This window comes from Gopherus flavomarginatus, chromosome 9, assembly GCF_025201925.1.
Source record: "Gopherus flavomarginatus isolate rGopFla2 chromosome 9, rGopFla2.mat.asm, whole genome shotgun sequence".
NCBI classification, from domain to species: Eukaryota; Metazoa; Chordata; order Testudines; family Testudinidae; genus Gopherus; species Gopherus flavomarginatus.
Genome location: NC_066625.1, coordinates 593,310 through 621,006, shown reverse-complemented (window position 1 = coordinate 621,006; position 27,697 = coordinate 593,310). Strand labels below are relative to the sequence as shown.

Here is a 27,697-nt window from a genome sequence, read left to right as displayed (position 1 = left end):
GCTTACACAACTGAGGCAGCAGCAGTCAAATCTCCCATTCCTACGCAGATGTAATGCCCCCCTGTCCCCCTTTGGCAATAACAATAGGTATGTACACATACCATGACAGCCTCCACTGTAGCTATGCTGACCTTCTTAACAGTGCTGGAACTAAGCAGGACCTTTGAGCAGGGAGGCCAAAGTCACAACAGTTTTATTTTCAAACTTCTAGCAAGATTTTAGCCAAGTAAAAACAAACCATAAAAAGAAAGTTGACTTTGTTCCCTAGGCATTCCTGGTTTCAGAATGACACATTTTACACTAACGCTGAAGTAAACTGCAATTGGGCATCCGTAAGACAGCGAAAGAAAATGTCTGCTCTAACTGAAACTGGTCTTTCTAACGCCGCCTTGTTCCTGAGGATGGGGTTCTTCTCCTCTCCCTCGGGGCACTTGAAGGCAACTCGGAATCTGGCCGATTTATTTCTGTGTTAAGAAACAATGCAATGTTAGTGAACAAAAATTGTTTTGTGTTGTTACTGTGACAATACACTTTCATGAGCTCCAAATTTGCTCTAAAGGGCTAAAAATGTGTAAACTCATATTTGCTTGTGACTTCCATTAGAACTGTTCCACTTCATTAGTTAAATTGAGGAATTCCAAGAAGCTTCTGCTTCAGTGTAACTGAATGTTTCCAGATTTTTTTTCACTCAACATACTGCTGGTAGCAGAGAGAGTGTAGGACTCCAGGAGTAAAGGCACAACCGTGATAGCTATAGGTGCACAAAATTACCAAAAAAAAGATCCACCAGCTGAAATACTTGAAGTTTCCAGTAAGAAAGTTCAATCCACTGTCACCTCTTCATGACTACAGTAACTTAAGTATCACCATTAAATATCTCAGTCCATGCCCAACTATTATTATACAAGAGTTTTTAAATGGTTTTGCTTGCTACCTGGAATCTCATGTGGCCAAAACTCATTGCAGTGGGGACAGTGTGGTTCCGTCTGAGCTTTGAAATATTTCCCAGCACAAGGCAAGTGCATTCCAATTCCACAGGTTTCACATACTTGACTCTGAAATGAGAAATGTTACTGTTAATAGAAAGCATTTCTGGTCTCCCTCTCAGTGCTACAAAGCATGTCATCTTTGGAAAAAGTCTGCCTTACTGACCCAAAGTAAGAGCATTAACTTGAGAGAATTTTACTTCATTGCCAGCTGGAGGAGCCTTGTAAACAGGCTGGTGTAGGTTACAGGGAAATACGTACTTGGGAGCTGGGAAATGGGCATTTGTTGGAGTGATGGAAAGAATCATAGCAAGAAGGCTTGGGAGCCACAAGTGGGTGGGAAAAGGAGTGTCAGAACAGCGTGCCTGTTGGGGAAGCCTTGGAGAAGAGAACGAGCTGCAGGAGGCAGGGAATGAGTAATGGGGAATCGGCAGCTGAGAAGAGTTCTAATCCCCCTGATAAGAGGCTGGAACAAGACTGGGCGCTTGTGGGAGTGCCACTACCCAGCTCCTCAAGGCAGCTTATTCTAGAGCTCTTGATGCTAGCAATTCCAAAGCGTCCACCACCAAGAGTGAAGATGGATGCACGTGCCAGACAGGGAAATCACCATGTGCAGAGCCCAGTGGTTTAGAATAGCTAACAACAGTTATGCCCATGTAAAAAAGGGAAAGATTCACTCCCAGCTCAGCTGACTGGGACAGGAGCCAACATGATGGATGCAGGGTTCTCCTGGCTGAGCTCACTTTCTCCAAGTTCACATAGTGTTTTTTCAGTGACAGCAAGCAGCAACAGAATAGGTCAGAATAGGTATTTTGTGTACTGTGGACACCACTGCCAGGTTACAACAGCAGTCTGAACATAGAACAAATGCTCAGAAAGAAAAATATCATATACTTTAGTTACCATCATGCAAGAGTGTTTCTCAATAGCAGACACCTACTGAGGAAGCCCAGCCTAATTTGTTACCTGGATGGCGAGGCTGTGACAGATGTTACATTTCCTCACCAGGTCTTGGTAGTTGCTGAGGATGTATTGCTCCATCTCCATTATGCAGCGAGTATGCAACGTGTACTCCCCATCTCGCTAAGGGAACAACACCACCAACTGTGAGACTATAATATTGTTTCTTACAATTCACTCTTGATCTTTTTCTGACCTCACTCTCTGTCTTTTAGCAAAAGCAAAGCTTGACGTTCATTTCTTTTCAGCATCCAGCAGAGCCCAATCACTGACTAATCCAAAGACAATATCCAAATTCCACTCAAAGCACTGCACCTAGTTAACATAAAACAGCAGGAAAAAGCTCCCTTATCTTTAATAAATATGCATACCATGGAAGCTACAGGTCCCTGCAAGCATTTGCCCATCCTCCATCAAAGACCACAGAGGTTAAAGAGATTATTCTTAACAAAATGTAGGATTCCATGCAACAACATACACCTTTGCGACAGGACTTCTCTTTGGCACAGCTCTAAAATACCTAGATTACTGAGAAATATCAAGAAAGAAAATCTGGCACCATTTCTTAACACATGTAATAAAGGGAGAGATTTTCAAAGGCACAAATGGGAGTTGCCTCCTGACTTTCAGTAGGAATTGGGCACTTACCTGTCCTTTACATTTCTGAAAGTCTCTCCCAGACCAAGGGAGCCTGTTGCAGAGGACGGTGTAGAGATTCAAGGTGAAACACCTCCAAGAGCAGAGCGTGAGCACAGCAACAGCACCACTTACAGACATGGTCACTTCTGCTTGCCAACATAAGGGGTAGAACTATCACTCCAGCTCTTTTCTGGTGGGGCTAACACCAGCACTGGCACAACCACTTCCCTAATTCAGTATTTAAAGGAGAGCTGCAAGTGTCCAGAGCATCCCAGGCATGGAGACTATGGGAGTGTTTCGGCATGTTTCTCAGTTACACCTATGGAACCGTGCTGCCTTGCATGAGATCCTAGATGTAACCGTATTGTTTGGCTTGTAGAACCTTTGCTACTAGTGATGATACATGAGAAGGAAAGAGCTCTGTCCTAGTCAACTCCTAGGGTGAGCTTACAGAACAGCCAGATGCAAAGACTTGTAAAGTTAGTACATTTTATATGGAATCATTGAGACAATAAAAATGGGCTCACCCAATACTATTTTTACAGTCACTCTTTAGAGTAGAGCTGCACTTTTGGCTGTCAAAGCAGTAAGAAAGAACAGTCAAAGCTACTAAAATGCCTGTCTCTACAAGTACAAAGCTACTAAAATGACTGTCTCTACAAGATAAAGCAATTACTTCAGAGAGCCACTTATCCTGCACCAAATTTTGCAGCACTTGCTCTGCTTCCTTTTTCTTCATTTTCTTTGTTTTAAGTTGGTCAGCCAGGTTTAAAATATCTGTGGAAGATGCAAAGCCACTTTCTGATATGATGATCACATCCATCTGCAGAAAGAAAAATATCTGATGAGAAAAAACATACAATTGGCTAGCCCCAGTTCTGGGTTAATGGCAACGTGGAGGTTTTTTTCAGCACCTAGCACTATAAAATGCAACATATAGTGCAAATAGTTCAGGAAACTAAACCAATTAAGAGGCTGTTGACAGTGTTAACCTGCCACAGGGGAGATAATTCCTCAACTCAAACTGCAAGATAGGGGCTTGCAGGAAGCAATGTTGAAGCCCCTTTAATACACTGTAATTATGCTGAATATATGATACATCCTCCACATCAGGGAGGAATCTGTGTCTTGACTTGGCCTGAGATCCATATTTCCTTGATGAAAGATCTTTATCCATCAGGAAGCCATCTGTTCCAACTGGATTCATGTGCACAAGTAAATGTACTTGACATTCTTAGGCTGAATTGGTACTGCCAGTTTTCAGCAATACTATCGTCTTTAGTTTAGCTTCAGTGCAAAATCTGTGATGGCAACAAATCTTGGGAGTACTAGTGAAAGCAGGACACATGCACTTTCAGCACACTCTATCTCGGCTCAGCGCAGCTCTAGATGAGAGTGGTAGTAACCTATGCCTGGTCTACACTGTTGATCTCATCAATGAAGCTGCTCCAGTTTTAGACCAACAATGTAAGTATTTCTGAAAGCTGTCAGTGTAGATGAAACTTTGGACAAACTTCACACTGAGGCAAGTGAGGATTTTCTTCTAGGCAAGCAACACATCACCCTTGCAGTCCATAAAGAACATGTATTTTTAGCACTGGTAGGCTCAAAACATACACAGTCTCCAAGCGATCACAGAAACTCACTATACTCTTTATGAACAGAACCGAACAACGTTATAACAAGAAACCAACAAAAAGCAAGATACTGAATTCTTATCATGGGAAATGCTAGTGATGACACCGTTGGTTCACATGAAGCAGGACATTGCATATGGACCCAATGGAGGAGTCTGGAGCTTTGAAAACTGTTCAAGAGCTGTCTGCCTGTCTTGTTAGGTGGCATTGTCAATTGCTATCAGTGCATATGATTCACTGACTAAAAGTGGATTGCATATTGTTGGTTATCACAATCTTCAAATCCAAGTACTAGATTATTTATGTCAAAATCTACTGTATATTAAAGGGGTCCTGAAACCTTCTATTTCCAGACAGAATTATCCAGTCATTGCTGGGAATGCTGGGACAGTGCTGCTGCAGAAATATGATTATTAAACTAAAAGCAGGTCTGCCAAGTCTTGCTCTGAGAAGCACTTTCTCATTATTGATTTCGATTTAACAGTAATTTATCCCCAAGAGGGAATAGATTTATGCCACACTTCTATTTTTCCAATTGATTTGTGGTACAACTAAAAATTATAAACTAAACCAATATGGTAGCTTATTCTTCAAGATTTCACAGATTATTCCTTTTATTTTAAAGAGGAGACCATTCCCCCAACAGTCTGATTTGCTGAATAATGAGATGACATACAGTACTTACAGTTTTTCTGAACAATTCTAACTCATTTTCTGTATAGTCAGATGCCATCTTAGTTATTTCAGTTTCTGCCAGATTCACCTATAAAATAACAATTATTGAACTCAAACTACCTTTGTACTTCCAGCCAGAACAAAGCATGAATTATTTTAGCATAACACAAAGGTCACTTGTTGCAACAGCATGAAGGGGAACATTCTTTCTTGAGACAAAACCTTTTATCAACAAAAACACATCAATCCTGCCCTTGCAGCACCCCCTGTATTCCAGTCCTGGGCCTCTCCTGAGCAAACACTCCCCAGTGTGCGCAAATGGAGACTAAGTTGAGACTGAATTTTTCACTTATACTAAGCCAGTACTTCAGATAAAGGTTTAGCATCTGAGGTAAGTTGAGATGAAAGGGATACAATAGAACAGCATTCAAAAAATCATGAAAATACCTAATAGCAAATAGTAATTTACTATGGTTAATAGGTGGCACTACTTGATTATTAAAAATAACAATACTTTGTATTGTTCTTGCATCTTCCACCATTATATATTATTAGCCCTATTTTACACAAGAGAAAATAGGAACCAGGAGCTAACGGCATTGGTCAAGGTTGCACAGAGCACATGATTCCCAGTCCTGTGAAATCACCAGACAATGCTCTCTCTCACTGACATTTACAATCCAGAAATTCCAGGGAAATCATTTCCTAGCAAATCTTTTATATTGGATGAATTTTTGATTAGCAGGTGCAAAAAAAACATGTTGGGGAGGTTTGAGACCTTTCCAGATGAAGTTACATATAGAGAAAAAAAAAGTTCCTTTTTATCTTATTGCAACACCACCTCTTAATATTTATGCTAAACAAATCAGACACTACTACAGTCCTCGCTGCCATGTTCCGTTCCCTCGTGTCTATCATGTGAACAGTTTATCCTCACACTTCCCTGTTCTACATGTAGATTCTAGAGCAGCTGTCAGCATAAGACTGAAGGAGCCCTAAGTGTGAGAAGCGTGCTGGCAGACACATCCTCATTCATAAGAGTCTGAATATTTGCTCTAAATAACATTGCTATTATAATCTTTTGTTTCAGTACTTCTGTTGATACCTCACACTCAAGGATGGCATTTGGAGCACAGAGAGAAATAGTAGCTGTATTTGTTAAGCACTGGCAAAAATACAGTCCCTGCCTGAATGAGCTTACCAGTCTAAAAGTATTAGGAGGAATGTGCACTTTTCATTGATATGTTACGCATGACATTAATTTTATGTTAAGTATAGAGATGACTCTCCCCTGCTGCTGCATCTTTGAAATGTGACATTGGTTAGCAGTACTAGTAGTTAGAAATTAAATCCACAAGGTGGCAGCATATCACACACTTACCAATGCGTAATATGTTCTCCCATCGTCTTCAGACATTCCTTTCCGGATCTGCATAAAGAAAGGCTGCAGATGGATGTTAACAACATTGATGAAGTCATCTGGTTTATCATGAGCATAGTAGACTGGAAATTTAAAAAAAGGATGGTTAGCTAGTCAGACAGCCAATCTCACACTACTGAAAACCAAGCCTTAGGCAACAAAGTTTGAGACACCCAGGCAGTTTTGAACATGTCTTTTACATTTAGCTGGCATGTACTTCTCCTGTACACCTTTCATATCACTGCTGATTACACACACAACACCCGATTTCAGAAGAGTCCAGCCCTTGGGACTTCAATAGCTGTGCTCACGTTATGTTTGTTGCTTGGCTCTTTGGGATCCACAACATTATCCATTCCAGCTGGTCAACTTGAATGGAGTTTTTCAATTGAATAAAAAGTTACCATATAGGATCAAATCTTGTGTATAATGAACAAATATATCCATGCTCTCTTCTGTTTATGTGGTTTCCTGGCTTCTTTTCCTGCTCCGCTTTTCACAATCTAGCAGCAGCTTTGCTACCTGCATACCATGGATTGATGATAAATTCTGACTTCAGGGACCTGCCATTGTAGTATTTGGTGCCACATCTTATAAGCAAGAAATTCAGCAGCAGAAATTACATCACAGACATCACTGGGTCATGGAAGACAGCAGATGAACCAGTCCTGGTCCCCACAAAGCTCCAAGCAAAGATTCCGCCAGAACTCCCATTGGCTTCAGTGGGACTAGGATTTCACCCTAAATCTGAAATACTACTTAATGCTGATTCTAAAGAACTTTTTGAACTAATAAAGTTTTTTCTTGCAAGCTCTCTCAGAAGTATTAAGAATGGTCACTAAAAGGGCATTAGACTGTCTCAGTTACAAGAGATATTATCCGGATCACAGGAGCACCTGGAGGCCTCAGGCAGGGCACTAGACCTTCTGTGCTAAGTACTGTACACCTGTGTAATACAAAGGCAGTCCCTGCCCCAGCGAGCTCACAATCTAGGTTTACGACAGGACTCCAAAGGTGGGTGAAACTGACAAATGAGGAAGAACAAGGTAAGAGTAAAATAAGCATGTGTTTGCATTATTAATTTGCCTGACCATGGTAAGGTGGTATCATGGCAGAGATGAGTTTTAAGGAGAGGTCACTAGAGAAATATTTCTTTTGGGTGACAACTGTACCATTTGAATTTTAGATAAAAGTCTGCACTAGCAGATCCTCTCCCCATGGAGGGAAATCAAATGCTGTGGTCAATAATTTTAACATCCGTAAAATTAGTCTGCACAGCTACTGGTGGTGGTGTAGGAGAAATAAAGGGTGCCACACTTAAACTATTTATAAATTTTTATTAAAGCTATTGTTAAAAAATTATATAGTACACAGTTTAAGAAAAGAGTGTCTGTACATCTGCATACAGTGCTTAGATTATCCACAAATACAAAGTTTGTTTTTAAAAAGTCATCAGATACATATAGTGCATAATCAGCAATAACCCAAAATTTAGGTGAACAAATTTAAGAATTGAGTTTAGATATTAGCAGCAAATACAGCAATTGCCCCTCAGCAATTGAGAATTTAGGGTAGGTTGTCCATTTAGAAAATACACCTCTACCCCGATATAATGCTGTCCTCGGGAGCCAAAAAATCTTACTGCGTTATAGGTGAAACTGCTTTAATCCACCAAAGTGCGTAGCCCCGCCCCCGAGCACTGCTTTTACCGCGTTATATCCGAATTCATGTGATATCAGGTTGCGTTATATTGGGGTAGAGGTGTACAATCCATGTGGAAAGTATTTCAAATCTTACTCCTCTTCTACTCCTATAAACTATTCCTAGTCTGGGGAAAACATTTACAGAGACTACTCTCTAAGCTAAAACAGTGACATTTTCTCAAGGAGAAAGGAATGGAAAAATTCTCTCCTGTGGGGACACAGATGAAAGACTGATCCAAACCACACACTTTTAGAAGGTACACTAATGAGAGCAGGGGAGCACCTACATGAAATAGACTAAGAAACGAGCCACTTAAATGACCTATAAACAACAGTAAAGTAAAATTAAGAAAAGCAGCCCACCCTCCCCGAAGCACCTCAACTAAAACCAAAATACAAATAACTAACCCAAAATAAATGAGAAATATATTAACATTAGAAATGAGACAGTAACACAACATTTTTTTTCCACTTTCTGTTAACCAGAACATTCTCCCAGATGGGAGGTGCACCATTCCTGGAAGCACTGCAATACCAAGTTGATGCACGGAGTGGATGGAGTAAGCTCCTATTCCAGCTCCCTGTTTCAAAAATCCATTCAATACACAGTTTTTTACATCTGTATCTGTGCAAAGGTACTGGAAGTAGCTGCAGCAAAACTCATAACCTTCCTCTGTGCTACATGACTAGTATTGGAATGCTTTCTATCCATAATCCACAATCTAACTGAATGGGCAGAAATTGATCATATATTATTTTTGTACTGACTTACACTGGGTCTGAGCAAAAAATTGGATAGGATTGATCTTATATTATCAAGATGTGACCATTCACTCACTACCTTTACCACTCTTCTTAGAGGCTGTACACTTTCCTCTACCATCTGTCTGCAGATTGTAAAATCCTTGGAGAAGGGATCATGCCCTCTTTTCTCTTTGTCAAATAGCTAGAAATAACGAGTGCTCTGGGAAATACATTATTTATACTGCTTAACTGCAGTCTTCTGGAGGTATCAAAGGATGCCTTGTGGCATCACACAATCCAGGTTGGTGTAAGATATGTACCTAAGCCAAGACACCCTTTTATCCAAGATGTCAAACTATAACCAGTTTCCAGCCCAGTTGCATTTTTACATTTTTTAATTAAACTACATCAGTTTGGTAAAAAGTTGCAGTTTACCAAAAGTGATTGTGGATGATCTTTCTGTAACAATAATACATTGTCTCTTTCTTTAAGGTGTAGAACACAGTCTCAACTAATGCCATATCAGAGATGTAGCTATTTATTGTGCTTTCAGTTGAGGAGAAAGGGAGGAGAACGCTGTTCCAAGACATGGCTAATAGATAAAGCAAAATCGTTCACAGCATAGAAAACGAAGCATATGCTAGAACCAACTAGTGTTCTTTATCCTCTCTGTAAATAAGTCCCAGCCCTGAACATTCAGTAGATATGCACATGGACAATAACGTGGCAGCATTAGAAGCAAGCTCATTATCTACAAGCATAGGGCGTATATTGGAGCATTTGGTTTGGCAGGAATTATCTGAGTTCAAGGGCAGTTTACAGACTAGTAACTAAATGGAACATTGTAAACAAACAAAATCTGATTTTATTTTAAGTCTGAGACCAACTCTCAATAATAAACCAGATCAACACACCCCTGGCCAGAACACAAGCTGGAAGTCCCCTCTGGAACGAAGGACTGTATCTGTACTGGAGGTCTCTGTGCCTCTCTTAGGTACTGAGAGTATAAAGCAAACTAAATGCGGCTTTGCCTTTTGGTTAATGATCATTCTGACTCAGACACTGGGCTGAATATTCATCCCCTTTTAGACAAGGAAAGTAATAGCAAAGTAATGACAGAGATAAAGACCAGGGAGTCTTTACCACAGGATTGGTCAGAGAAACCATAGCTTCCTAGTAAGTTTCAGAATACATACAAGGGCAGATACAAACCTCGGGATCCCTTATTTAGGACAAAAGACTATATAAAAAAATGTTAGTAAGGACTTTAAGAAATATGACAGGCCCTTTATTTACAAATCTTACTTGACATAGCCTAAGCATATGGTATATTACACTATTTTGTGTACTTAATCTCCAGCTATGCAGATGTCAGTTACAAAGGAGAGAAAAGTGAAGTTCTACTCTGAAAAGTGACAATGTAAAAACAGCACCTTGCATCTTTCCACTTTGACTCAGAACAGATTTAATGCAAAAGTCATTGAGAAACGATATAATATTCACTTTTCAGAGTACAACCACGCTAAGAAAAATGACACCTATACCATAATCTTCAATGTTGATAATTTTTTAGGGTTTAGCATTAAACAAAAATCAGAATGAACCATGAAACTATAAGATTACTTTGGATTTTAAATCTATGGTGCTCAGTTTTGATTTCACAGCAGACTAACTAAAGGTGAGTGTCACTGAGAAATGCTTAACTTCTCCATTTCATCTAATTATTCCTCAAATACAAACTTAAAAAAAAAACCCTTCTGTGAAAAGCGCCCCATCATACTTGGAAATCTTGCCAAATCATGTAATTATTACATGTAAAAAAAAGCAAAACAAAACGAAAAAAAAGCATTTACAAGAAAACCCAGAGTTGCTTGTAAATCTGACAGAATTGTATTATTGTTAGGTGCACTTCACATTAAGAAGACTTAATATTTCACAGGTTACAACTGCATTTACCATATTGACTGATTCACAGGGTTATACTTGAGAACATCTTTTTCATTAGCTTTCCTGCATTTTTCAGATTCAGCATTCACACATGCAAAGAGACCAGAACAAGTCTGTGTTTTTGTTTGGTTGGTTGGGATTTTTGAGGACGACTGGGCATTTGGCTTTGATTTTGTTTTGTTTTTCAAATGTATCATGTTCATTATGGTGGTGCCTAGGGACCAACCAAGAACAGGCCCCATCCTCCGTACTCCACCCCCATGGTGAAATTCAGGGTTTGTACAGTGCCTAAGAGATAGTCCTTGCCTCAAAGAGCTTACAATCTAAACTGTGTTTGACTTCTGACCAGACTTTACCATTAGCTGTTAATCCTTAGGATGTGTATCCTGTTTTTCATTATTAGTAATAAATGTTATTCTACATGTATACAGTTCCCCCAAACCCATTACACACAGATCTGCAGTGCAGATTTATCCAAAACACTGTTGCTTGTAACACCACACAACAGTTTAGAAAAAGAAGAAGGTATCCAACTGCAGGAGGAATTTAGGAAGGCAAAACAGAATTACTCGGGTTGGAATTGGGTCAGAATAACAGGGTTAACACTCTTATAAAAGTGCCATGCCATTTTACTGATCATGAGTGACCAGGACTTTGGGCTTACAATGAACCTAAAAACACCACCAACGTACTACCGTGCTATACTGATGGTTCAGCATTGACTAACTGGAACTGAGACACAGATTTTTAAGTGTGGGTAATTAACAATTGGATTGATTTTAAATCAAAACTGGATGAATGTCTTTCTATAATATTCTCTAGTTCAACCACAAATCATCAGGCTCAAAGCAAGTATCACTGGGTAGCCTGTGGTACGTAGGACACCAAAATAGATTATCACAATGATCCTGTCTGGCCTTAAACTCCAGGAATCTATAGATAAAAGTTTGCTTTGAAAATAAGATGGTCCTTGCATATCACTGATCTGCAAACTGCTCGGAATGGCAGGAAGGAGGCTCCCACAACCAGTGATGGGTGCCAGCATGACTCGGGGGGGGGGGGGGTGAGGGGGGGGAAGACAACTGTTCACAAAGCCACTAAACCCTCCTCTTTCAGACCCCTCCTTCAGACTCCTTCTGTCCCAACAGCTATGAGAACTAAGTCAAAGTGGATTATGCAGAACACCACAAAGGCACTCTAATGCAGAATAAAGGGGAACTTGGGCAGAACAGCTACTCCAGGTTCTGGGCTTTTTCCCCTTACAGACAAGCCCTAAATTAGTTCATAATCTCATTGCTGAAAACCCTGTGCATCTTCAGCACATCCCTACTGTTGTGACACCCTTCCTTGTGTCATGTCTAAAATTAGATAGTTCTTCCCTGAAGAACTAGCTATGTATGTTTATTTGCACTTATGGAGGGACCTAGCACACTCTTGGGCACTGTAAAATAAGACATCATCATTGTAGCATAATGTTCTCTTCAAACAGATAGGTATATGCAAATTCCACCACAGATAACAAACATCCTACAAAACTCTAGCTGAGCTTGGCAGACAAGATTTTAGTATAATTAACACACTGGGTCCCACACAGAAGCAGCTGCTGGGGCTTTTTCCAAGAAAACCACATATTAAAAAAAGCACAAGATGAAGTTCTGCAAAAATGCTCCTGAAGCTGATGATCTGAAACTCCTCTGTCTCATATATAATTTCTTTAATGATACTATAGATCTCACCACAAAAAAGCACAAAATTTGTGGTGCTTAAGAAATGTAGGGCTGTAGCGTAACACTGCTGCTCTTGGGTAGTTCCTTCCGAGCCCTACCCACCATATCCGGTTAGATAAAACACTTGTAGTGTAATTTACATTAGTCTTTCTTTAAGCTAAGACATTTCCTTTTGAACATCAAATAGGGAAAAGGAGCAATTTTCTCTAATCCCTTCTCTCCTCTCATATCAAGGGCACTTCACGTGTATTTTATTTAAGTCATTTTTATATCAAACATAGCTAACTCAGTCTACACAGTTACTTTTCATAATGAATTATACAAACATTACACAGGATGGCTGCTTATTAGCACTTGCCATTGGCTTGAAATGCAACATGAATTTGCCTCCCCAAGTGTAAGGGGAGAAAAGGGGAAGTAAAGACTCTGACCTTTCAGTTTTCTTCACAGCTTAATGAGAACAGAGAAAATCCTCATGACTGGCCAAATCTTAGAAAGATAAAGAGGGAATCAGCAGTATGTACCAATACTGAAAATTTATTTTGAGAACATGTCAAATTCAAATACTTTAAAGCAAAGAATATGCTGGTCTGCTGGGTCAACAATCCTGAGATGGAGGGAGAAGTGTGTAAACCTCATTATTCAGTCCATGACCAATAGGATACTAATAGTATTATAGAGAAAGATGTGCTTTTCAAGGGGCAGGGAGAAGCTGTAGTAATTAAAGATGAAAGCTGCCCTGATATCTGTGCCCCCAGTTATTAAGGAAGCACAGAAAGGCTGGAGAAGAAAGGCGCTTGCTGGTATGTGAGAAGGCAGGGAGAAATGAATGAGTGACTGCTAGCTCAGTGATACAGTCCACAAAGTTGTTTCTATTCTGCCTACGGGCCCCACTCATGGGCCAGGACCCCATTGTGCTAGGTGCTGAACAAACAAAACAAAAAAAGACAGGCCTGCCCCCCAAAAGAGCTTACAATCTAAGGATAAGACAAGACGTGACATATGGATACAGACAGGGCATGCAAAGAAACAGTGAGACAATACCGGTCAGCACGATAGTCCTACACCAGCAGATTAATTATGATCTGGTTTTGTAGGCATCATGGCAAAGGAGAGTTTTGAAGGAGGATGAGTTAGTTTTACAGATGTTTATGGGGAGTTCCTCCCAAGCATGAGGGGCAACATGGGGAAAAAAAGCACCAATGCGCTTGCAAGAAAACCTAGTAAGTGGGCGATGGAGGCTGCCACCAGGGGCTGATCAGAGGCGAGGATCAAAATCAGGATAGCAAATTGGAGACGATAGTTGAGGAGGTTAGACCGCAAAGGGCCTAGAAAATGACGACAAGCACCTTATGTTTGATGTGAGAGAGAAGGGGGAAAAACAGTGGAGGGATGCAAAGAGAGGGACGACATGGTCAAAGCAATGGCCTAGGAAAGTGATCTTTACAGCAGCATTTGGAATGGATATGGGTAGGGCAAGATTGAATTTGTCAAGGCTAGAAAGAGGGATGTTGCAGAAATCCAGAGATGGGGTGATGAGAGCTTGGCCAAGAATTTTAGCTGTGTGGGTGGATAAGAAAGGTCATATCTTAGAGATGTGATGCGTAAAGAATAGATAAGGTTTAGACAAAGCCCAGAGGTGAGGACTTAGAGAGATTTCCAAGTCAAAGACAACAGCCAAGTTATGGGTCTAAGTTACAGGCAGGATGACAGTATTGTCCACAGTGATTAAGAAAGGAGGCAACTAGATTTGCAGAGGAGAGAGAAAAGCAGCTCTGTTTTAGCCAATTTGAGCTTAAATGTTAAATGTCCACAAGGAGATGTCAGAGACAGGATGAAATTTTAGTTTAGACAGAAGGGAGTAAAGAGATAGATCTGACTGTCATTAGCATAGAGATGGTTATTGAATTTGTATTTGTGGACGAATTTACCCAGAGATAAGATGTAGAAGGAGAAGAGTAGGGGACAAAGAACACAGGCTTGTGGAACATCCACACAAAGGTGAAGGGAGGACAAGAAAGATCCTCCAAAGAACATTCTGAAGGGGAGATTAAAGAGGTAGTAGGAGAACCAGAAGAGGACAGAGGCATGGAAGCCAAGAAAGGACATGATTTCAAGAAGATCATTGTCAACACTGTCAAACAGGGCTTTGGAGCGGAACCCGGAGCTGGAGTGCAGAGCAGTAGGTTTGTGCCCGGAGCTGGAGTGGAGCAATTGAAAAATTTGATTGCTCCAAATCCCTGCTGTCAAAGGCAGCTAACAGATCAAGGAAGATGAGGCTGCAGTACAGGTTCTAAGCAATGGCTAAAAAGAGGTCATTAGAGAATTTGGCAAGAGAGGTTTCAGTGGAGTGCAAGGAGTGGAAGCTTGATTGGGGAATGTCTAGGAAGGAATTGGAGAGGAAAGCCAAACAGTGATTGTAGTCAGTGCACTTAATGAACTTAGAAATTAAACAGAAATGGGGCAGTAGTTGAAGACGCTAGTGGGGCCAAGGGTAGGTTAAAATAGTGGTTCTCAAGCAGGGTATGTGTACCCTTGGGGGTACATCAACTCATCTAGAGATTTGCCTAGTTTTACAACAGGCTACATAAAAAGCACTAGCAAAGTCAATACAAACTAAAATTTCATATAGACAATGACTTGTTTATACTGTTCTGCATAATTTACACTGAAATGTAATATTTATATCCCAATTGATTTATTTTATAGTTATATGGTAAAAATGAGAAAGTAAGCAATTTTTCAGTAATAGTGTTCTGTGACACTTGTATTTTTATGTCTGCAAGTAGTTTTTAAGTGAAATGAAACTTGGGGTACACAAAACAAATCAGACTCCTGAAAGAGGTACAGTAGTCTGGAAAGGTTGAAGACACTGGCTTAAAAAACCCCAGCCCAAAATGAGGAAACAGCAGGTGGGAGGATCACAGTTCTTTTCAGAAAAGAATGCCATTCCCCTCAGTCTCCTACCAACGCAAGCCCCTTAAGAAGGGTTCATGCTAGGCTCTATCACACGATGACAATACAAATACAGGTTTTTAGATTTTTAGAAAGAGGAGAGGGTATTACAGAGGTGACCAGGAGTGATAAAAGCTTCCCCCACAAACTGATAAGGACATCATAGGAATAGTAAGAGCACAGCTTGAATCATGTTTGCCGTTGTTTGCCTTGCTCTCTCAGGTTTGCTATAATGTGTTTTATCCACAGGGGAGACTTACACCACAGCTTGATCAGCAAAAGGCATTTTAACAGAATCGGATATAAAACAATTCTATCCTGAACAATCCTGCATGTTTGTGTTTTAACTGAAGTTTTAAAATAGTCAGTCATTCTGAGCACCGCTGTGACGGGTGCTGGAAGTGAGTCCAGAGATACATCACTAGACATGTAGAGCACTTTCTCTCATATGTTCCAATCCTATTGATGAAGATACTATAAAAGCACTTCTGGTGTTATTGATTCACGGTAGTGATCTAAGGCCCAATCAGGATCTCAGCCCCACTAAGAGAAGTGGTGTACATACATACAAAAAGATGCCCCCTAACTCCAAAAGCTTACAAAATAATTTGAAATATGATGGAAGAAGTGAGCGTGACAAACATTAGAAAGGAATGTGATCACTTCATCTAGCTATGGTGTTCCATAGGTCAGCTATTACACAACTGTGATGGCGTATTTGCCCCGCACAAGCCTTAACTGGGTTAACTGTATATGCTGCACCTGGAGGGAGGCCAGGGCTTGATAAGCGCTACTTACAGATGAACCTCACCTGTTGGAGAAGCAGGGCTAGGAGTACAGAGCCAGGAAGTGAGAGCAGTAAATGGCTGTGCAGTCATTACCTAGATGGAAAGGCAATTGTCCAGGGACAAGGAGGAAATCCAGGGGGAGAGTAAGCCCTAGAATCCTATCCTGCACTAGAGAGGCTGGGAAGGGTGAAGTAGCCATGGGATGCACAGGATGCTTCAGTGATCAACCCAGAGATAAGCCAGGAGATAAAAAGATGAGGTAGGATGGAGCCCAGGGAAACACCAACAGGTCTCTGATTGAGCAGACCTAGGTTGCTAGGCATAAGATCCGGAACTTGAAGTAGTGGGTAGACCTGGGTTCCCTTACCAGCCACTGGGAAAATGGCACTGGACCTATCTTGGAATAGAAGACTGCCTAAGATAGCATATGGACAGCTTGTCTAGTGGAATTATATTGAAGAAGAGGGAGTACGATACAGTGACTGGGCCAGAGGGCTACGTTATGAAGAGGAAGTACCCTAAGTTATTGGGAGAGAGAGAGAGGTCACACTGTGAGCAACTGATGGAAGGGGGAGCAAGACCAGGTGAAAGCTAATTCCAGACTCAGCCACAAGGTGCACCTATGGTGGGTAGAACCCCATTACAACTTGCTTCCTAATAATTTGAAAGGGGCTGTTTTTGTGTCCTCTTACACTTAAAACCAATTTCACACTCTAATGTCCTAGCACTTGGAATACAACCATCTGATGATATAGATGTGGGGGTATCTTAATTGAACTGAATTATGCTAATTGTATAGCATGTTAGATTTGATGTGATCATAAGGATATTATGCTACTACTTTAATGACATTGAGTGCATCTGGACACACTGCTTCAATAAAGAAGTCCATATCCAGGAATATAGAGAACTTTGAAGAACTACATTAAATGCTACACTTCCTAGTTTAGTACACATCAGTAATGCTACAATAAATCATATACTGACTAGGTCTATTTAGAGGCTGTTAGAAAACAAGGAAGAGCATGATGTATTTGCCCTTGGAAGCAAAGCTCAGTCACATTGCTCAGTGTTTGCTCAAGAAATAAATGTAAAGAAAGTAAAATCATATTCTATTGAATGAGTCAAGTTCAGGATCCTTTTGTCCACAAAATCTCCTGACTTGGCACATGGCCTTTAAGGTAGAGTATTTATTGTGGTTATAACATTTGAAAACTCCAACACATCTGAGTAATTTCACAACCTTTTTGCATCCCACACAGGCTGTATATATATACACACTGAATACACTGTACTTAGAAGGTGGGAGTTTTATGATGTGCTACTCTGTTTTCAGGAAATCTTCTGATAAATTATTTCACTAACTTTTATTTAACTAGACTTTAAGGCCAGAAGGTACCATAGTGATCATCCTTCTAGTGTGACCTTCTGCACATTACAGGCCATAGAACCTCACATACCCACTCCTCTAATAGTCCCATAACCTCTTGAGGACTTCAGTAACCACCAGTCCTGATTTAAAGACTTCAAGTTATGGAGAATCCACCATTTACTCTTGTTCAAACCAGCAAGTGACTCATGCCCCATGCTGCAGAGGAAGGTGGAAACCCCGGGGCCCCTGCCAATCTGACCAGGGGGAAATTCCTTCCTGATCCCAAATATGGCCATCAGTTAGACCCCAAATATGTTGGCAAGACCCACCAGCCAGACACCTGGGAAAGAATTCACTGCAGTAACTCAGAACTCTCCCCGTCTAATGTCCCATCTCCAGCCGTTGGGGATATTTGCTACTGTCAGTCACAGATGGGCTGCTTACCATTGTAAGCGATCTCATACCATTCTCTCCATAAACTTATGCAGCTGTGTTGTGAAACCAGTTAGATTTTTTGCCCCCATGGCTCCCCATTCCAGAACTTCACTCCCCTAATGGTTAGAAACCTTCATCTAATTTGTTGATGGCCAGTTTATATCCATAGAATATCAGGGTTGGAAGGGACCTCAGGAGGTCAACTGGTCCAACCCCCTGCTCAAAGCAGGGCCAATCCCCAACTAAATCCCCAAATGGCCCCCTCAGGGAGGGAACTCACAACTCTGGGTTTAGCAGGCCAATGCTCAAACCGCTGAGCTAACCCTCCTCCCCAAAGCTCAGTGGTTTGAGCATTAGCCTGCTAAACCCAGGGTTGTGAGTTCAATCCTTAAGGGGGCCATTTGGGGATTAGCCCTGCTTTGAGCAGGGGGTTGAACTAGATAACCTCCTGAGATCCCTTCCAATCCCGATATTCTACGATTCTGTATACTCCAAGTTATCCTATAAGTTTATATCCATGTGTGCCAACACTGGCGCTCAATTTAAATGCCAGGGAGGGAGAAGAGTTATTTATCCCTCTGATGTATTTATAGAGAGCAATCAATCTCCCCTCAACCTTTGTTATGTTAGGCTAAACAAGCCAAATTCCTTAAGTCTCCTCTCATAAGGTAGATTTGCCATTCCTCTGATCCTATTAGCCCTTCTCTGCACCTGGTCCAGTTTGAATCCATCTTTCTTGAACACAGGAGACCAAAATTGCACACAGTATTCCAGATGAAGTCTCCTGTATAGTGGTAATGACACTTTCTTATCTCTAGTGGAAAGACCAGAACTGGGAACAAGCTGTACAGTTTGCCGTAATGTTCAATGTTGCTCTGATCCAGACCTCTGGTTCAGGACTTCTCTGCTAATTACAATACATATCTTTATCAAACAAGGCACAATGACGTTTGTGTTTTCAGGAAAACACTTAAGCCAGTTTTGAATTTGAGGGGGCTCAGAGGAAGCAGTGGTACTCTTCCCATGTTTTACTCATGTTAGTCACCACAATACGATATTGCTCATGGGAAATTGCACATCTGTTTAAAATAGGATTGTTCCTGCTCTCTGAGCTTCTTCAGAGGGGATTGAATATGCCCACTGGCTTTACTAGGCTCATTCTGATTAAGGAACAAAAATAAGTAGTGGTATCTCCCAAACGCCACCCTACCAATGGTGCTAAAATAAAATGTAGTTCACAGTAGATTGAGCAGTTCTGTGATCTTTCCTTCTCCTTTCTCACATGAGGAATGGAATAGTTAACAATGGTGACAAATAAACTCTCATTGGGCATCTGAGTTATGGCTTGCCTACATGGGGAAATAGACTGGAATAGATTTTAATTTGAAAATGGATTATGTTAAACCACAAAATAGCACACTTACCCCTGGTCTACACTGGGGATGGGGGGGGGGGGCGGGAAATCGATCTAAGATATGCAACTTCCACTACAAGAATAGCATAGCTGAAGTCGACATATCTTAGACTGACGTACCTCCCGTCCTCACGGCGCGGGATCGATGGCCACGGCTCCCCCGTCGACTACACTTCCGCCCCTCACCCTGGTGAAGTTCCAGAGTCGACAGGGAGCACGTTCGGGGATCTATTTATCACTTCTAGACGAGAAGCGATAAATCGATCCCCGATAGATCGATCGCTACCCGCCAATCCGGCAGGTAGTGTGGACGTACCCTTAGTGCAGAATAACTCCCCATGGGGCATTAGCATGCTTTAAAAGTCATACCCTAGCTCAGGGATCGGCAACCTTTCAGAAGTGGTGTGCCAAGTCTTCATTTATACACTCTAATTTAAGGTTTCGCATGCCAGTAATACATTTTATCATTTTTAGAAGGTCTCTTTCTATAAGTCCGTAAAATATAACTAAACTATTGTTGTATGTAAAGTAAACAAAGTTTTTAAAATTTTTAAGAAGCTTCATTTAAAATTAAATTTAAAATGCAGAGCCCTCCGGACCGGTGGCCAGGACCCAGGCAGTGTGAGTGCCAATGAAAATCAGCTTGCGTGTCGCAGGTTGCCTACCCCTGCCCTAGCTGATTCTACGATGTCTCCTCCATGTTGACAAACCCATACCCCTCATTGAGATGAAAGGGGAAGTTCACCCTCTGAGCTATTGTTCCAGGCTCTCTGCAGACTCATGTAGGTATTTCTGCACTGGTTATATTCAGTTCACAGTGCTGAGGTTTTCTTTGCAATCATAACAGCTAAAGAGTTACTTTTTCCCATTAAATCTGAGATTCTGAAGAACAAGAAAGTAGCTTAAGAGAGGCATTGGTATGATGTACTACTGCATACCAGCTTAATCTGAGCCATGATTTAAGACAACTAATATTCTAGAGATACCTGCACATCTGTTAGACAGTCAGATATAACACTGCAACCTGGAACTAGTGACATATTACTTCATGTGGGAAAGATCTACTCAGTTCCCCATTTAAAAAGCACACTTCTCTGAAATATTTCTGCCTACATAACACCCTGACTACTGTAGTTCAAAGAAATTAAAGAAAATCTCCTTTTCATTCAGCTGTTACTCTATGTATTTATAGTCAGTTTTGCTGTTTCCGCTTGTATAATTAGGCCCCACTCCTGAAATCAGATCTGTGCAAGTGAACCTCTGGTGCTTATGAAGAGTTCTAAAGTCCTGGATTAGAGCATTAAAACAAGATCCCCTCTGCCTGTCTCACTGGCTTCTGACCAGGAAAACGAGAGAGAGCTCAGTTTTAAATGGGTCAGTGTCAGCAACAACCTCAATGATCTGACCATTTTCCTGAGTAAAAGAGGTCTTGGTAAGGGTAGGTGTGTACTACTGCTTAGCACACAATTTGCCTACAAAGTCAACATGTTACCTGACTGGTAGCTCTGGAAAGCACTTTGGGATACCCAGAATATGATGGGTGCAATAGAAAACCCAGTTTTGCTCTGTTCTCTCATTCACTACACTGCTGTTTTTCTCAGGAAATGAGACTAACCTTTATGGATTTCACAGCAGTCCCTGTGTAATGTTCTAGCCACCGACCCTTCCATTATTCCATGAGACATCAGCACCTGCAGGAACCGTCGATGACCATCAGTCATCTGGGTAGCCATTGAAATGTTACACTAGGTTTAGAAAGCTGCAGAAGGAATAAACTGGAATTAGATGCACACATTCAAGCAAAATATTTATCTATACGCACATTTGTAAATACCTTCTATCAAATCAATCCAGATCTGATACTGAAGAAAGAAAAATAAGTTCCCAACAGCACAAATTATTTTGATCTTTATATAAGATTCCAAATGAGATTTCAATTTCACAGGTACCTTTAGGAGTTCCACACATAGCTTTAGTTTTAATCCTATCCCTTTCCTGGAAAAAGTGAACATACCAGCAAGACAAGAAATTATATTAGGGCAAACAAGCACATTCATGAAGTTTTAGCTCAGAATGCACATAGGACTTAACATCGATGTTCTAGGGCGGTGGTTCTCAAACTTTTGTACTGATGACCCTTTTCACGTAGCAATCCTCTGGGTGCAACCCAGACCCCCTTATAAATTAAAAACACTTGTTTATCTATTTAACACCATTATAAATGCTGGAGGCAAAGCAGGGTTTGGAGTGGAGGCGGTCAGCTCATGACCCCCCATGTAATAACCTCACGATCCCCTGAGGGATCCCAACCCCCCGTTTGAGAACCCCTGTTCTAAGGTATTTGTTATGAAGACACTATCACTACTTCACAGGACTCTTTCAGATATGAAATACAACATTGCATGCATTATGCCATTGTACTAGTCAAATGAAATAGTGGTATTACAGTTCTCAGTGTCTCAGTTTCCCCACCTGTAAAATGAGGGAAACGATACTGACATCCTTTAGAAAGCACTTTGAGATCCACTGAAGAAAAGTGTTATATAAAAGCTAGATATTATTATTACAATCAATAAAACAGTCGGTATAGTTTTGTGTTCAATTCATCTTCTGGTCATTTTATCAGAATAATATTGTCTTGTCTACTTAGCCCTAGTCTACACTAGGAGGGGGGATCAATCTAAGTTACGCAACTTCAGCTATGAGAATAACGTAGCTGAAATTGACGTACTTAGATCGACTTACCGTGGTGTCTTCACAGCTCTCCCATCAACTCTGCCTGCGCCTCTCACAGCGCTGGAGTACAGGAGTCAACAGGAGAGCACTCCGGGTCGATTTATCCCATCTAGACTAGACACGATAAATCAATCCTCGCTGTATCGATTGCTGCCCGGGATAGTGTAGACATAGCCTAGATAGTAAAAGGCCAAGCATGTGGTCTGTGTGCTAAATAAAAGCATCCCACTGAACACTTCTACACCTTTTGGGACACCATCCTCAGTGAGAGAAAACCCACAGCCAGATAAGAAAGAGGCAAGAAACAAATATTAGGGCAAAGTGATAAATACTAGTTATCCTAAGCTAGTGGCGCTCAACTTTTCAAGACTACTCTACTCTTTTCAGGAGTCTGATTTGTCTTAAGTACACCAAGTTTCACCACACTTAAAAACGACTTGCTTACAAAATCAGACACAAAAATACAAAACTGTCACAGCACACTATTACTGAAAAATTGCTTATTTTCTCATTTTTACCATATATTATAAAATAATTAATTGGAATATAAATATTGTACTTGCATTTCAGTGTCTAATATCTAGAGCAATATAAAACAAGTCACTGTCTATATGAAATTTTAGTTTGTACTGACTTCACTAGTCCTTTTTATGTAGCTTGTGGTAAAATGAGGCAAATATCTAAATGAGTTGATGTACCCCACGGAAGATCTCTGCATACCCCCAGGGATACACATAACCCTGGCTGAGAATCACTACCCTAAGCCCTTCTGTGAACTGAACAATTCTGCCCACATTTGTCAGTCATACTAGCACATAATAAATGATGTTAAAATCCTGAACTGTTTACTTTTCTTTAGCATTGGCACATGGAATACTGTTTCTACTCTCTGGCCTTTCTAACTAATGCCAAATGCCACCACAGGAAACAATATGCTGTAAGACTGAAGTAGCCTTTGCACCAGAAACAGAACTTGTAACTTCTCTATTCACACCACACAGATGTAAGAGCTCAGTTACTCCCCAAACTCTCAAAGCTATCACCAGCCAGAGGGTATACTGCCAGGGGCAGTGTCTTACCAATAGCTTCAGGGACTGGATGAAAAGAAAATTCACAAAAAGTTTACAGTGTGTTTGGGGCTCATTCTCTCTTTAAAGTATCAGAGGGGTAGCTCTGTTAATCTGAATCTGTAAAAGCAGCAAAGAGTCCTGCGGCACCTTGTAGACTAACAGACGTATTGGAATATGAGCTTTCGTGGATGGCGACAAAGTGCGTATTCACCCACAAAAGCTCATGCTCCACTATGTCTGTTAGTCTATAAGGTGCCACAAGACCCTTGACTGCTCTCTCTTTAAAGTGAATTGACCAAAACCTACTGAAGCCCACTCTGTTCATAGCTTCATCTGCCCCTGCCAATGGGCCACTGTGCTCTCCTGGAGATTCAGTCAGAGGAAGCAATTCAGACTCTGTGATCTTTGGCCTCTTGACTGACTGGGCACCCACTTACAGCCAGTTGTGACATGGTTGCTTTCCATGCTGTGAAATGATTTGAGATCCACCAAATTCACGTCACCGTTGGCAAAAAGAGAGTCCTCCAATGGAGGTAACTTTCAGCCACTACAGCCCGGGGCTGGAGTGTTACTAAGATGGCCTGCTAGGCCCAGCCCCAGGCAGGCAGCTGGCATGGGAAATGCTGAGGTTCCTCTTGCTCACTAGGTAGTTCAAGTCTCATAAACATGTGCCCTTGCCTTTAAATTGCAAATCAGGGAATTAATTTTACCCTGAACCTACCTCCTCCAAATCCCTCGAAATCTACTCTACCCCCTCCAATGCCCTCGCCACAACTTACCCTGCCCCCAACCTGCCTACTCCACCTCCTCCCACTCCACACAACCTACCCTCCCAACTTACCCTGCCACCTACCTACCTACCCCACCCCCTCCCAAAGCCTTCCAAATAACATACCCTGCTACCTACCTACCTACCCCACCACCTCCCACTCCCCACAACCTACCCTACCCACAACTTACCCTGCCACCTACCTACCCCCCCGCCTCCCACTCCGCACAATCTACCCTACCCCCTCCCAACTTACCCTGCCACCTACCTACCCCACCTCCTCCCACTCCCCACAACCTACCCTCCCCCCAACTTACCCTGCCACCTACCTACCCCACCTCCTCCCACTCCCCACAACCTACCCTACCCACAACTTACCCTGCCACCTACCTACCCACTGCCTCCCACTCCCCACAACCTACCCTATCCCCTCCCAACTTACCCTGCCACCAACCTACCTACCTCACCTCCACCCACTTCCCACATCCTACCCTACCCCCTCCCAATACCTCCCAACTTACCCTGCCCCCAACCTACCGACCCCACCTCCTCCCACTCCCCACATCCTACCCTTCCCACAACTTACCCTGCCACCTACCTACCCACTGCCTCCCACTCCCCACAACCTACCCTATCCCCTCCCAACTTACCCTGCCACCAACCTACCTACCCCACCTCCACTCACTTCCCACATGCTACCCTACCCCCTCCTAATACCCTCCCAACTTACCCTGCCCCAACCTACCTACCCCACCTCCTCCCAGTCCACACAATCTACCCTCCCCACAATTTACCCTGCCACCTACCTAGCTACCCTACCTCCTCCCAATGCTTTCCAAATAACTTACCCTGCCATCTACCTACCCCACTGCCTCCCACTCCCCACAACCTACCCTACCCACAACTTACCCTGCCACCTACCTACCCCACCGCCTCCCACTCTGCACAATCTACCCTACCCCCTCCCAACTTACCCTGCCACCTACCTACCCCACCTCCTCCCACTCCCCACAACCTACCCTCCCCCCAACTTACCCTGCTACCTACCTACCCACTGCCTCCCACTCCACACAACCTACCCTACCCCCTCCCAACTTACCCTGCCACCAACCTACCTATCCCACCTTCTCCCACTCCCCACAACCTACACTACCCCCTCCCAACTTACCCTGCCACCTACCTACCTACCCCACCTCCTCCCACTCCACACAACCTACCCTTCCCATAACTTACCCTGCCCCCAACCTACCTACCTACCCCACCTCCTCCCACTTCCCACATCCTACCCTACCCCCTCCCAATACCCTCCCAACTTACCCTGCCACCTACCTACCTACCCCACCTCCTCCCAATGCCTTCCAAATAACTTACCCTGCCATCTACCTACCCCACTACCTCCCACTCCCCACAACCTACCCTACCCACAACTTACCCTGCCACCTACCTACCCCACCGCCTCCCACTCTGCACAATCTACCCTACCCCCTCCCAACTTACCCTGCCACCTACCTACCTACCCGACCTCCTCCCACTCCTCACAACCTAACCTCCCCCCAACTTACCCTGCCACCTACCTACCCCACCTCCTCCCACTCCCCACATCCTACCCCACCCCCTCCCAATACCCTCTCAACTTACCCTGCCACCTACCTACCTACCCCACCTCCTCCCACTCCCCACAACTTAACCTACCTACCTACCCCACCTCCTCCCACTCCCCACAACCTACCCTCCCCCCAACTTACCCTGCTACCTACCTACCCCACTGCCTCCCACTCCACACAACCTACCCTACCCCCTCCCAACTTACCCTGCCACCAACCTACCTATCCCACCTTCTCCCACTCCCCACAACCTACACTACCCCCTCCCAACTTACCCTGCCACCTACCTACCTACCCCACCTCCTCCCACTCCACACAACCTACCTTTCCCATAACTTACCCTGCCCCCAACCTACCTACCTACCCCACCTCCTCCCACTCCCCACATCCTACCCTACCCCCTCCCAATACCCTACCAACTTACCTGCCCTCAGCCTACCTACCCCACCTCCTCCCACTCCACACAACCTACCCTATCCCCTCCCAACTTACCCTGCCACCTACCTACCTACCCTACCCCCTCCGCCCACTTCCCACATCCTACCCTACCCCCTCCCAATACCCTCCCAAATTACCCTGCCACCTACCTACCCCACCGCCTCCCACTCTGCACAATCTACCCTCCCCCCTCCCAACTTACCCTGCCCCCCGCCTACCTACCCCACTGCCTATCCTGCCCCACAAAACAACCTTCCGCCTGCCCCCTCGCTCACCCCTTCCTGCCCTGATTGGCCCGGCGCTCCTCCTTTTTCGGGCGGGACTCGAGGAGTGGGCGCTTGCCGCTGTCGCCTGCTGACATCGATAACTCGGCTGATCCGCGTCCGCCTCGTCCCCTCCAACAACCCCGCCCGCTGCCCCTCCCCCAACACCCCCCCGCCTCGCGCGCTGCCCCTCCCCCTCCAATAACCCCGCCCGCGCCGTTATCCCTCCCCCTGCCTCGCGCGCTGCTCCTCCCCCGCCTCCCCCCGCCCCGCGCGCGCCCCTCCCCTCCAATAACCCCGCCCGCGCCGTTATCCCTCCCCCTGCCTCGCGCGCTGCTCCTCCCCCGCCTCCCCCAACATCCCCCCGCCCCGCGCGCGCCCCTCCCCCTCCAATAACCCCGCCCGCGCGCTGCTCCTCCCCCGCCTCCCCCAACATCCCCCCACTCCGCGCGCTGCCCCTCCCCTCCAATAACCCCGCCCGCGCCGTTATCCCTCCTTCCGCCTCCCCCAACATCCCCCCACTCCGCGCGCGCCCCTCCCCTCCAATAACCCCGCCCGCGCCGTTATCCCTCCCCCCGCCCCGCGCGCTGCTCCTCCCCCGCATCCCCCAACATCCCCCCGCCCCGCGCGCCCCTCCCCTCCAATAACCCCGCCCGCGCCGTTAACCCTCCCCGCGCTCTGCCCCTCCCCTTTCAACAACCCGGCCCGCGCCGCTACTCCCCCCAGCGCGACCCCTCCCCTCTAACAACCCCCCCATCCTGCTCTGCCCCTCCCCTTGCCCCGTACTCTCCTGCGTCCCCCTCAGTTCCTGACATTGCCAGTCCCCTTGAGCTTCCTACAGCTGCCAGCCCCCTGGCGCAAACAGCCCCTGGGGTATGTCCCACAGCTCCCCCTCCTGGGGTTCCCTGCGGCCCGTGTCCCGGCAGCTGGGCAGGGGGGTGGACTGCATGAGCTCTCCAGGCTTTTCATGTCCCGCACTTGCCTCGCCTGCTGCCGGCCGTTGGGGTGCTGTGTGCCATCATGGGCACTGTGTGCTAGTGTGGCTGTGGGCGCCTCAGGCCATCAGTGTGCTGCTCTGGGCATTACTGCAGGCCATCACAATCATGGTTGCTATGAGGCAACCCAGCTATCAAGATCAGTTGGAATATTTTTGCTTACAATGTACTCTGCTTTCTCTTCAGTTCGCATAAATTTTTGGCCTTTTACTAAAGATTCCTAGCTCTGAACATTGGGTGAAGGCCCTTGGCTGAAATTCACCCCTCACTGTTATTGGTCCTAGGGAATTAGAGTCTGTTACCTTGAGGGAGCGTGAAAGTTGAAAACCTTTTCTCTTGAGGAGTCAGTTGATTCTCCCAGCACCTTTCTAGGAGCACAGGATCAGATCATGCACTGAGCCATGCTGCCCACTTTTTGGC

The 27,697-nt window shown here is 43.9% G+C and overlaps 1 protein-coding gene and 1 pseudogene across 4 annotated transcripts; both read right to left on the bottom strand.

Annotated features, from left to right (window-relative positions):
- Nucleotides 1-177: 177 nt before the first annotated feature.
- On the bottom strand, nucleotides 178-27,693 carry NSMCE1 (NSE1 homolog, SMC5-SMC6 complex component). Of its 4 annotated transcripts, none has more exons than XM_050967667.1 (8): nucleotides 27,580-27,693; nucleotides 21,018-21,161; nucleotides 6,279-6,400; nucleotides 4,908-4,985; nucleotides 3,262-3,426; nucleotides 1,953-2,069; nucleotides 935-1,055; nucleotides 178-464 (listed from the first exon to the last, which is right to left on the bottom strand). In XM_050967667.1, the coding sequence occupies exons 2-8, from the start codon at nucleotides 21,133-21,135 to the stop codon at nucleotides 379-381; spliced, it is 807 nt and encodes a 268-aa protein (XP_050823624.1). In that variant the 5' UTR covers nucleotides 21,136-21,161; nucleotides 27,580-27,693; the 3' UTR covers nucleotides 178-378. The 4 variants fall into 4 exon arrangements, with proteins under 4 accessions (XP_050823624.1, XP_050823622.1, XP_050823626.1 ...); XM_050967665.1 differs by lacking the exon at nucleotides 27,580-27,693 and adding an exon at nucleotides 26,295-26,435; XM_050967669.1 differs by lacking the exon at nucleotides 27,580-27,693 and adding an exon at nucleotides 26,295-26,433 and having other exon boundaries at nucleotides 3,262-3,408.
- Nucleotides 8,522-8,669, bottom strand: LOC127058670 (uncharacterized; annotated as a pseudogene).
- Nucleotides 27,694-27,697: the final 4 nt, after the last annotated feature.